A 12333-nucleotide genomic window follows, 5' to 3' on the forward strand; every position below is an offset into this window, starting at 1 on the left:
TAAACTCTAGAATAGAATAGAATAAAATATATTTGTCTATATAAACTAAATAAACTAAAACAACATACTTTTATAGTGAACATACCTTTAATAATGAACTATAAATTAAATAAAATTAATTTAGTCTAAATAATAATACTACACAAAAAACACATTGAAAACTAAAACCAATTTTAATTAATACAAGTGAAGTGAATCATTCACTTCACTTGTCTGAATGTAGGCAACACTATAAATGTACAATATAAAAAATGGATATTCATTGTTTTTTAAACTCTAGAATAGAATATATTTGTCTATATAAACTAAATAAACTAAAACAACATACCTTTATAGTGAAAACAACCTTTATAGTGTACAGATTTTCTAAAGATTACTTAAGTGTTTCTAAATTAGTGTTTATAAAGATGAACTTAAAATAAGCACTATATGACCGCAAAGGTTATCTACATTTAACATCCCTAGTCTGCTGATAAACATCCAATAGTGGCTGATACTGATAAATAATAGCGATTTAAAAAGAAAACTCTTACAGTGATGTGCTTTGCCGTTAGACAATTTGCACTGTAAAACCCTTTTAGAAAAGTTGCATCTCTAAATTAAGAATGCATAGAATTTCTGTACAATATCAGTTATCAGCCAATATACGAGTTTTATTTTTATTTTTAAATCGCTATTATTTATCAGTATCAGCCACTATTGGATATTTCTCAGCAGATTAGGGATGTTAAATGTAGATTTACATTTAGATCAATCGAGATATATTTTATCTAGAAAAATAAATGGTCCACTTAGTCATTTGTGACCAAATCCTTTGAAGCTACAGGCAGTCACATACTAGATACTGAGGTCAAGGTGAGAAGGGTCTACAACTTGCCCACTGCTGTTTGCCATCATGGCTGCAAGGATCTTAACGCCTGCACATGTCCTTCCTGTCACCTCATCACACTCCAACATCCAACCCCACTCAACCAGATGTGCTCAATTATGCCCCAAAACACTCTCACAAGCCCACCCACGACAACCCGGCTCCTCCAATGGCCGTGGACTGAGTGTTCAAGCAAACATAAAGCATCCAAAAACCTGATCCTAAATCACATCTTCACAACAAAATCGTTTAGAACTGTATGGACGATGAGGAGGGAGTTCATATGTTGATAGTGCGAGTGTGTTGGAGTGGCTTGCAGCACTGCAGAGGTAAAAGCTTTGAGCGAGTACACAGCAGATGCCTGACACATTGCTGTCCATTCAGTCGCTTTAAAGAGCAGCTGCTCTCGCCCCTGGCACTACAAACACACACTCTCTCTCTCTCACACACACACACAATGCTGCCCTCGGTTCACACATACTGTACAGAGGTGCTCTGAGTGTACTTTATCATGTTGCTATGAAGTTGCTATGTTCTGGTTGGCTGTTAACTGACCCATCATATTAACACACTACTGCTAAACAACTCTATTATGCACAGACACATAAAAACCTAGAATACAAAAAATAGCAAAGTGTATTTTCAGACTGCCCTCTTCACCGGTTTTATTTTACTGTCCACTAAAATAATCCACCATGTGCTCAAATCATTTTGTTCTCTCCTCACAGCCAAAAAAGGACTTCAGCAAGACAAGAATGCTGCACAGACACCAAAAAGTGCTGAATGATTTACCTTCATCTTAAGGAAAAAGAGTTAAAAAGAGAGCGACAGAGACTTTCTCCTTCCTTCTTGGCTGCATGGTTAGTAGGAAAGTGAAGTAGATGGCCATATTAATAACTGGATTTATTAAAGAGCAGCTGCTCTCGCCCCTGGCACTACAAACACACACTCTCTCTCTCTCACACACACACACAATGCTGCCCTCGGTTCACACATACTGTACAGAGGTGCTCTGAGTGTACTTTATCATGTTGCTATGAAGTTGCTATGTTCTGGTTGGCTGTTAACTGACCCATCATATTAACACACTACTGCTAAACAACTCTATTATGCACAGACACATAAAAACCTAGAATACAAAAAATAGCAAAGTGTATTTTCAGACTGCCCTCTTCACCGGTTTTATTTTACTGTCCACTAAAATAATCCACCATGTGCTCAAATCATTTTGTTCTCTCCTCACAGCCAAAAAAGGACTTCAGCAAGACAAGAATGCTGCACAGACACCAAAAAGTGCTGAATGATTTACCTTCATCTTAAGGAAAAAGAGTTAAAAAGAGAGCGACAGAGACTTTCTCCTTCCTTCTTGGCTGCATGGTTAGTAGGAAAGTGAAGTAGATGGCCATATTAATAACTGGATTTAATGTCACACTCTTAAGGCTTTTGTTTTGAATAAATAATACAGCACAAATTCCAAATAATAAACTCAAAGCAATATATTTACATTTTTGTTGATTATTATTTGCACAATTATACAAATATATATATTTTTTTGATATTGCTAGAGCATGATATTTTATCTTGTTAATAATATTTGCTGTGAAATCCGATTGTTATTTTATGGTATATTGCATTTTATTTTAAATTTTATTTTATTAATAAAAAAATCTATAATAATTTTCTTACGTAATTGTATTTCATAAATAACACTTATTCTATATACAACAAAATACACAAATAAAATAAAATAAAAATTATACTGGCACTTTGCTTTTGGCCACTTGTTTTGCTGTTGTTTTTTACTGATGCTGTGGCAGTATCATATATAACACAGTCAAGCCAACAAAGCTTGAAACGAAAAAATTGCAATTTACACAGAAAAAAAAAAGAAACAAGAGGGAAAGAGATGGCAGTGTGAGATAAGGCCGTTGGGCTTCTGATTCTCAGACAGTAGGTTGATGATAAGAATGGCATCTTTCACAGTCAGATCAGCCAATCTGGCCAGGCGTCCGCGGCAGCTTCTGTATTGTGGAGGGGACTTCCAGGTCAGGAGCAGAAGAATGGGGTCAGTGAGTGTGGCAGAGAGGGGGCCTGGGGCAGGTGGCGAGTCGCTATTGAAAGAGACAGGCTAGGGCGGCAGGGAGAGCGCTGGGTCACGGGAACGGCTCCCCGATCTATAGGCGGCTCAAAAACACCTCTCATTGTTCGGGGAGATCATGTGGCACGGGCTCCTCCTCGAGCGCGTCAGGATCCTTCTGTCTTGAATGTGCGCAGTATCTCTGACAACAAGCCACCTTTATGCCCATCCAGGTAATTACAGACCACGGGTGAGGATCCATTACTGCTGGACGCAGGTAGAGTCCAGGTGCCCGGTCTCTGAGCGCTCAGCCATGCTAGGAGAGGAAACCAGGGGAGCGATCAGGCCTGTCCCACTGGCCTGAAGGCATAACCAGCACAGAGGAGCGCACTATACCACACTAAAACACAGAGATGGCTTTGTCTTACCATTCACACACACGCACACACACACACTCTCTGCACCTGAGATGAGGGCTGTGTGAGGGCAGTAGATAAAACACATGGCACACACTCTGCCGGTGATAAGTATCGGTGAGAGGAATTTTACAGTCGCAATGTGATAACGGCAATCAGCACTGACCACCACCATGACTGCACTAATGTAGGCAACAAATGTAGATTCAAGTAAATATTTGGTACTAACTATACCACTGAATACAATGAAATAATAAATGAAAAAAAAAATTATGATTAAACATTTCCTCCTTCAATTTTTGTGACTAAAATCACATGCCACATGTTTCAATCGCACCCTGACACCACAGAAATGTGAACTCCAAATGCATTTAGTTACTGCTATGTTTGTTTAGGTGGAAACATGTGGGAAATATTTTACATATTTGTTGAGTTGTGGAAAAAAAAAAGAAAAGAAAAAAAAAGCACACACATATAAACTATGGAACGATATTCCGGACAATTTTCAAATAGAATAGCAAATTGTATTTTCAATTGCGTTTTCCATATGTGGACGCATAAATTGTGACATAATCCAAATGCAATTGCAAATCCTGCATTACCGTTTGCATTTTCGCTTTCGCGAACGCACAGTGACTGCCAAATTTCAAATGAAAAAGCAAAGTCCATTTGCAACTGTATTTCCCATGTCTTAGGAGTTACGAGCCTGTCATATTTAAATAGCAATATTATACTCTATACTTTTAAAAATATATTTTTTTCATAAACTTGATTTAATCATTTTAATATTATATTGAATTTTCTATTATTTTCTTCTGTGTTTTATGAAAAAAGGCATCTGAGAAAAAATATTTTATTATGTTTTTTTATTTCTTTCTTTATATTTTATTTTTGATTATTTAATATTAATACACTTGATTTAATTATTTTATTTATTTTCTACTCTATAATTTTCTTCTGTGTTCGGGGGGGGGGAGGCTCTTTGGGCATCTGAGATAAAACGTTTACTTATACATCAATTTTTCTCTTTTTTGGTATTAATTCTTTTCTTTTTTTTTTTATTTAAATTATTTTATAGTTTTTTGTTTTTTTCATTTTATTTTACTGTATTTTAATTCATTTTGTGTTCTGGAGGAGAAAAAAAAGGACCCTTTTAGGCATCTAAAATACATGCATAATGGTAAATTCTAGACTGAGGAAATCTCTCGACGGATGTTTTCTTCAGTAGACAGTTTTTATATCGTTTTCAATTAAAACCGTGTTGTTACATCGCAATTCCTAATAAAGTTACTGACCAACCAGTGAGTATAGCTTCAGTTACTTGTACTCATATTTGGTACTTTAAATCCATACCCCACCATAACAACAATATAGACTCAAACAGATGAGCACAAACAAAAACATGCGTCATCGCCCCCCCAACAGAAAGCAAGACACACTTGCAGCTATCAGTCAAGCTTCTTCCAGAACGTGATAGCAAACTCACAACACGCCAGCATCTTTCGTGCACTGTCGCCCGCTCATCTCCTGATCTCCGACAGGCCCCTGCCACCCCGCCACGCCACACACATAACAACCGGGCCAGGAAGGAAAAGTGCTCTCGCCGAACAAATTACGGGGTGTTTCTGCTACTGAGTCATAACAAAATACAATCAAAAGAGACTTGTGTTCTTGCTCGCTTTATGCTTCAAATAGATAAAGCGCCTCCTGTCTTCTCTCGCACAATGCGCTGTGTAGTCTAGCAGGGCCAGGGTGACGCTCCGGGGACCAGATAGGAGTATCGATAATGCTGGCTGCATGTCCGATTGATTTTGGGAAGCTGAGACAGTGGCTGTGTGATTCTTTCTTTCTCCTGATACGCTGTGTCAAGCAGACGGGCGCTGCTTATGATGGGTTTAGTGTCAGCACACACATCCGGCAGAAATGGCCACATGGAGCCAGCTCCCTTAGGGGTGGTATATAACACAAAGGACACCACATAAACACACACAGCACAGTAACATTGATATATAATGGCCAAGAGGCTCTGATATCCTCATGTGATCTTTCTGAAGCACTTACTCTACAATGTAAAGACCACAGATCTGTTGTAAAACCTAGAGGGCTGCCTTGCTGTCTACATGTGGTCATATAAAGCTTTAAGCACACACAAATACTGTACACATAGCACATTCAAGAGTTTTAGGCAAAATCATTTAATTATTGCATTTACTATATTTTTTTATTCACATCTTTCAGTATCTAATGAATAAAAACTTTTTATGCGAATCAACATTTGCCCACAGTCAAGACTGTCATAATGCATTCTGCGATTGACTTCTCCACAAAGGATAATGCTGACTTAGAATGTGGCCAGGCAAGTTGATACTTATCATTTATTTGAATCATAATAAAATAAATTAAGTTTTAATTAATGCATTTATTTTATTCTACAAATTTTTCAAAACAACAAAGTTCTGGAGAAAAGAGCAAAAAAACATTTCTTTCTTTGTCTTTCTTTCTTTCTTTTAAATATTTTATTATATATATATATATATATATATATATACACACACAAAATAAAAACAAAAAAAATAAATATGAAAAATAAAAATAAAACGTAAATATTTTATTTATTAATTATTTTATTTTATTCTACATTTTAGTCAACACGTTAATCTCTGGAGGAAAAAAATGCAGATGTCTTGGGCATCTGAAATAACCATATACATAAATGCTGGCTTTAGGGCAATTAAGTTGCCTTAAAAATGCCTACTTAGTGTCTACTTAGGCTCACTAGGTATTGGAACAGAATGCACGTCAATGCAAGCAGACATAAAACTGGGCAAATGGGCGAGACCGTCTAAACCGGGCCTAAACAGAAAACAAGACAGAGACACTGTCCTACAGGACAGCATCAGATCCTCCAAGACAGCCGGGACTAGAGAGAGACATCGCGGTAGAGGAGATGCGTCTGCTGTGCGGTCTTTTGAAGGCACAAAGACAAAGCGATGAGCACTGATAAGAGGAGGCGCCACACTGCTTGAAGCCCTGAGAGCTGAGCAATCACACACAGACTGATAAGCATCGGCCCATAAAGACGACTCCGGCAGCTCTCTTCCAGACGGGCCGGAGAAGAGAGAAAAAGAGGGAGGGGAGCTGTGTGATAAAGATGGTTACTTTCTTTCTTTTAGAGGTGAGGGTTTAAAGGAGGGGCGACGTGAGATGATGGCAAGACAGTTTTCTTGACAGGAAGTCACTAGATGCAAAGGAACAGCAGGTATGTCTGAAGACACCGCAGAGTGTCAGTGCAATCTCAAAGATGAAAACTCCTGACAGTGCCATGCAGCTAATGTGTGTCTACAGGCCAAGCACTAAACATCACAACAGTCAACACGGCCTACCTTCTACTGACAAACCACATTTCAGAGCGTTGCAAATGCGGTGCTTTGATTTCAATGAAACATGAAAGACTGTGCCGTACACATGTATGTGTGAGTATACACCGCAAAATATCACTTTGCGACTGAAAAAGAGCAGTGTACTTTGATTCCCTGAAATTGATTTTCTCTCTTGTTTTGTTTAGACTGTATAACTACATATATGGAGGCTCAAAATGGAGAGAAATCTTTTAAAAGTACAAGCTTTTGTTGATTGGATTATCTTAACATGACAACTGGAGGAATGGAAAAAAAGGGGAATCAAAATCCCTTTAAACAACATCCATCTAATCTAACGCAAAGGTCACAATAAGCCTATTTACCAAATGTAGACTGCTGATAGTTTTTCAGCCGGGTTGTAACGGTTTCTGTGTAACATACCATGAAGTTTAAAGTGTCCACATGCTCAGCAAAGAAAGTTGAGTCAAGCTAGAGAGGATTCTTGCAGATTCGTCATACTGGTAACTGTTGTTTGTAATCCTGTGGGAAAAACCATAAGGGCAGCCAGCGGTCTTACCTGAGCCGGTATCTATGACTGTCGACTGGCCACTACGGTCGGCCACCAGGCGAGAGGAACCAGGCATGCTAACGGGTTCTGAACGCACTGGCTGGATCCTGCAACACAAGGACAAGAGATATCCAAAAATTGTGAATTAGACCCCTACACATTACATTTACATTCACTTTTATCCAAAGCGACTTTCTGTACAAATGAGGATAACAGCAGCAATCAAAACCAACAAAAGAGCTGTGACAAGTCTCAGTTAGCCTAACGCAGTACATGTAGCAAGGGTTTTTATTATAATAAATAAAAAAAAAACAAGAAGATAAAATAGAAAATGAATAGGAAATGCTAGTGTTAGTGGGTCTTTTTTTAAATAAAAATAAAACAAGTCAAAAGAATAGAAAAAGCATATAGAATGCTAGAGTTAGAGGGTCATTTTTTATAACAAATAAAAAGAAAACAAGTATATAGAATATAAAAAGAATAGGCAATGCTAGTGTTATAGGCTTTTTTTAAGAAAACAAGTAGTTAGAATAGAAATAGAATAGAGACTGCAAGTGTTAGAGGGTCAAGTGTTTTTTAAAGAAAAAAAGAAAAAGAAAACAAATAGATATGAAATAGAATTAGAATATAGAGTGCTAGAGTTAGAGGATCAAATGAAGATGAATGAACATTACACTAGCATTAGCTACAATAGCATGCGTGACGACAGTTAGCGATGTGAAGTGTGAATTTAGAGGGTCTATAAATCTCGTTTAATGACATGGTATGCTGATTAATACAGAATTTAAATATTAATTAAACATTTCTCAATATTTGCTGTAAAAACGCCACCAAATTTTGAAATTATAGAAAGATAAAATGATAGAACAGAGACAACAGAGACAGACAGGGAGACATCCAGAATGATAAAACAACAGACAGACTGACAGAATGACAGATGACCGATAAATTGACAGATAAACAAATGATGAAACGAATGATAGATAGAGAGATAGCAGTGTTCGTGCAGTGCAAGTGCTGGCTACAGTTGGTCAATATGTGTATTTAGTGAATTTCTGTGGTTAGTAACATGAGTCTATGCTGTCACATTGTGAATTGGGTGTTGATGATGGCAGCTGGTAATGTGAGCAGCATTTTGTGTGAATGTGTGTGTTTAGTGTCGGCACCTGAGGCTGTGCAGGTCCAGGTCGTCTGTGTCGAAATCAAGGAGAGGCTGCTGGGTGTCGCTGGGCCCCTGTGACTGCAGTACAGAGGAGCTGGAGGAGATAACAGTGGTCTGACCGGACGGATGGATGGTCTTGAACTGAAACTGAGGGCCCATCCAGAGTCTCCTGTGAGGGCCTGTGTGGGTCACAATCTCCACCTGTAAAGTATAACGCCAATAGAGATGAGCACTTAAACAGCTTTTGCAACAAATTTAACTTCAGCAAAGTGATATATTTTTGAGTGCACAATAGTCAGGAGTATCAAAGAGGACTTTATTCTATGCATCAGGATTTTTTTTTAAATTTATTATTATTTTTCTCCACTCGCACAACATCAACAGTTATAACAATCACAATTCGCAATGCGAAACATTTCTTATTAGAACAAATGTTTTCAACTGGTAGACATATATGATTTTTTTTAAAATAAATAATAATAATAATAATAATAATAAATGTTCCTAAAGTATATATTCATATTATATCTATTTCACATTTTTAATTATTAAAATTATTAACTATTTTATATTATTACTGGGGGTCCATGTACAGGTACAGTATATATAGCATTTAAAGAAAATAATAATAATAATAATAATAATAATAATTTTTCTTAAAATATTACATTTTATCTGCATTCCTAAATTTCGTATGACTATTAAAATTATTAAGTGATAAAAAAAATAAATTTGTGATGTTCCATTTTGTTGTCTTATCACTTAGCACATCTTCGAAATCTAATACATGAAACTTAACTGAAAAACACTTTATAATAGCTGAAACACATAATTAATATCATATAGTGCTGTCAAATGATTAATTGCGAATTAATCATCCAAAATAAAAGTTTTTGTTTACATAATAATAAGGACTCTTAAACTGGGGTTGTTGTGACACCAACAGCTCAAATATGCACAAAGAAACACACACACACACACCGTGTGGACAAGTGTCTGTTTTTGACCAGCAGTATCAAATCTGGGGAAGGGAAGGGGGGTTAGACAGACGCCACTCTTCCTCCCCAGTGGACCGCATTAACATGGCACAGAAAGACACTAACATCATGAAGCAAGAGAGAGGGAGAAGTGGAGAAGACCAGCATCCCTCTCTCCTCTTAATTTCTCCATCTTTTCTGAAAGAGCATGGTGTGGGGTCAACTCTTCTGTCCTCTTCCTGTCACATCTGTGTAGATGAGGCCAGCGGTATGTGTGTGTTTTTTTCTCTGTAGGTAACACCAACGGTGCCGCACAGCCCTGAGAGAAACAGATGCGGCGCTGTCTTTTTTCTGCTTTCGTGGGGGCCATGGCCAGATGTTGCCCCCCTCCGCACTTCGCCTTGAGCCCGCCATATTGCGGCCGCCTCACACTGACAGCGCTTATTACACACAGCCTGCTGCCACAGCACTCAAAGAGAACTGTGTTTTTTATGCTATGTTGCCACGTAACAGACAAGCAAACTAATTGCAATCACATATAAAGCAGATAAATAGAGCCATCAACAGGGTTTAGGCTGTGTTTAGCCAATAGCTGTCGCTGCAAGTGTTAATGGTGTCATTAGGCAGGCGGGATGTGATGGGGAAGTAAAATCAGGCAATCATGCATAATATTTTGGATGACAAAAGTTGGGAAAAAAAGGATAAAAATGTGACCAGATCCATGATGGGTGAACACAGCTGACAATGGGGTAAGCAATTATTTATGACTTATACCAGCAACAATTGCATTAACTGATGCATTAACACTCACCTGTGAGAGCCATTCTTCGTCCTCCTGGCCACTGTGATCGGATGCCAAACTGTCATAAGACTCATGTCGGGTAATGGGGCCAGGGCTGCCAGGAGGAGCCACTGCAAAGAGACAGAAAATAATTAGTTATGTACCAAAATATATATTTCAGATTAGTTATGTACTAAAAATAAATAAATAAATGTCACCTTGCTAACAATAAAGAGTAAACAGCAAATTATGATGACTCTGTAAGAAGTGCAGGGTACATCACTTTTCATAAAAGCATCAATAAAACACCCCACTTAAGTAATTAACATTTTTGGGCTATGGAAAGCCAGCAAAAATGTTCACAGTATGTTTTGGTATGTGAGCAACAGCAGAACAGATGAAAGAGTGCAGAGCTGTCAGCAGCAAAGACAGCACGGGCAGTGACAGATGGAGCACTTGGAGGCTTCGCTAAGCAGGCGCCAAGTATTCAGACTAATGTGCACAATCAGTGGTTTCCCTTCCCACCTCCAGGCAAACACATGCCTTTGTTACCAATGTACATAATACAGCAGTGAATAATAAAGATGTCAAGCCCTCATCTGGAGGACACAAGGAGCCCGTCGCTCTCGTTGCCTCTTCTTCTCTCTATCTGTCTCGCAGACATAAGTGCTCACACACCAGGTGTTCAGACACACTTGATGAGGTGTTCCTGCCAGGTTCATGGAGCAGTCACTACTGTGTGAGTAACAGATACACCGACACCTCCACTCGAAGGGGAAATCTGCTCGCTATCCATCCCACTCAATCACAGTAACACTAGCTGCTGCCAGAGCACGGCCTCCGCTATCCCAGCAAGCTGCATTATGCGGACATAAATCGTAGAGTGACTTACCGACCTCTGATGGGTCAGAACAGAGCCAGACCATGTTACCTCTTAAACACAATCAAGCTCTGGCCTTCCTCCTCCCCTCCTTCCAAAGCCCAGGGGGACAATAAGTGTTGACTAATAAATAATTGAAGCATAAGAACAGTAGCTGGCTCTGTAGATCAGGTTACAGTGGGTTCATAATGGCCGGGCTTAAGAGGTCGAGGGCTCCTGGACTGTTAAGAGCAGTTTATCTGTTGGGAGTTAGAGTGTGAGCAACAGTATAAGGACAGGAAACAGGCCCTGACCACATAAACCCGCAGTATCACAGTCACAGCCTGGTTACAAATTTGCCTTGGCCACCAACACACAAACCATGTACAAACGAGCTTTCAGTTAAATAATGTTTGTTCAGGTACATAACAGTGTACGCATTGACACCTGGAAACAAAAGCAAGACTGGGTTTCATGTCAGATAATTATTTTTACTTCAATGCATGACGTCTACGGCCACTTTTAAGGTACATAAAAATGATCAACAAGGGTGTGTGAAGAATTGTGGTACTGCTGTTATTTTCCCCCATATTACCCCGAAATAAATAAATATAAATAAATAAAGTCAATTAATTAATGAATTCATCCATTTTAATTTTATTATTTCTTCTGAAACCAATCAAATCTGTATATTTAAAATTGTATTTATTTACATATTTTTATAGTAACGTATACATATTTATATATTTTGATAGTCATATTTATATATTAGTAAATTTGTGAATAAAAATGTAAACATCTAAATATTTACATAAAAATTAAACTGTTTATTTATTTAAATGCATTTTTTATTGGTTAGTCCAGTGTTTCCCAACTGGGGTGCCGTCTGTGGAAAGCAGGGGTGCCATGTAAAAAAATCCTTTTTTAATATTTTTAAATTGCTAAAATGTTCAAAAAAGCATCTATTATATAATATCCATTTCTGATGTCGCCAATAATTAGAGATGCACCGAAATTTCGGCTGCCGAAAATGAGTTCACCGCTCAGGTTTCACTTTCACGTGGTGTGACGCTTTGCGTATTATCCCGCTCTACGCATGTGCGCTCCGCTCAGTCGCTCCACTCGTATACCGTTTCATGCTCATCGGAACAGCAAAGTCCACTCAAAAATTGAGCCGACAGGAAACATCGATGTAGTACAGTATTGTTTCTGTCTGCAATAGCCCTACTGTGTTGTAACATGGTGTGGTATATGGGCAACTCTGGT

At 38.2% G+C, this 12333-nt stretch overlaps 1 protein-coding gene across 3 annotated transcripts in view; it reads right to left on the bottom strand.

The window, feature by feature from the left end:
• Positions 1-12333, bottom strand: part of bcas3 (BCAS3 microtubule associated cell migration factor) — a 232095-nt gene that overhangs the window by 134063 nt on the left and 85699 nt on the right. For all 3 annotated transcript variants that reach the window (XM_016556989.1, XM_016556988.1, XM_016556990.1), the window contains exons 20-22: positions 10239-10339; positions 8455-8651; positions 7298-7395 (exon numbers count right to left, since the gene is read on the bottom strand). In XM_016556989.1, coding sequence (XP_016412475.1) covers positions 7298-7395; positions 8455-8651; positions 10239-10339 — 396 coding nt within the window. The remainder of the gene's footprint in view (positions 1-7297; positions 7396-8454; positions 8652-10238; positions 10340-12333) is intronic.

The sequence above is a fragment of the Sinocyclocheilus rhinocerous genome, unplaced genomic scaffold, assembly GCF_001515625.1.
Source record: "Sinocyclocheilus rhinocerous isolate Xijiao unplaced genomic scaffold, SAMN03320098_v1.1 scaffold166, whole genome shotgun sequence".
Lineage (NCBI taxonomy): Eukaryota > Metazoa > Chordata > Actinopteri > Cypriniformes > Cyprinidae > Sinocyclocheilus > Sinocyclocheilus rhinocerous.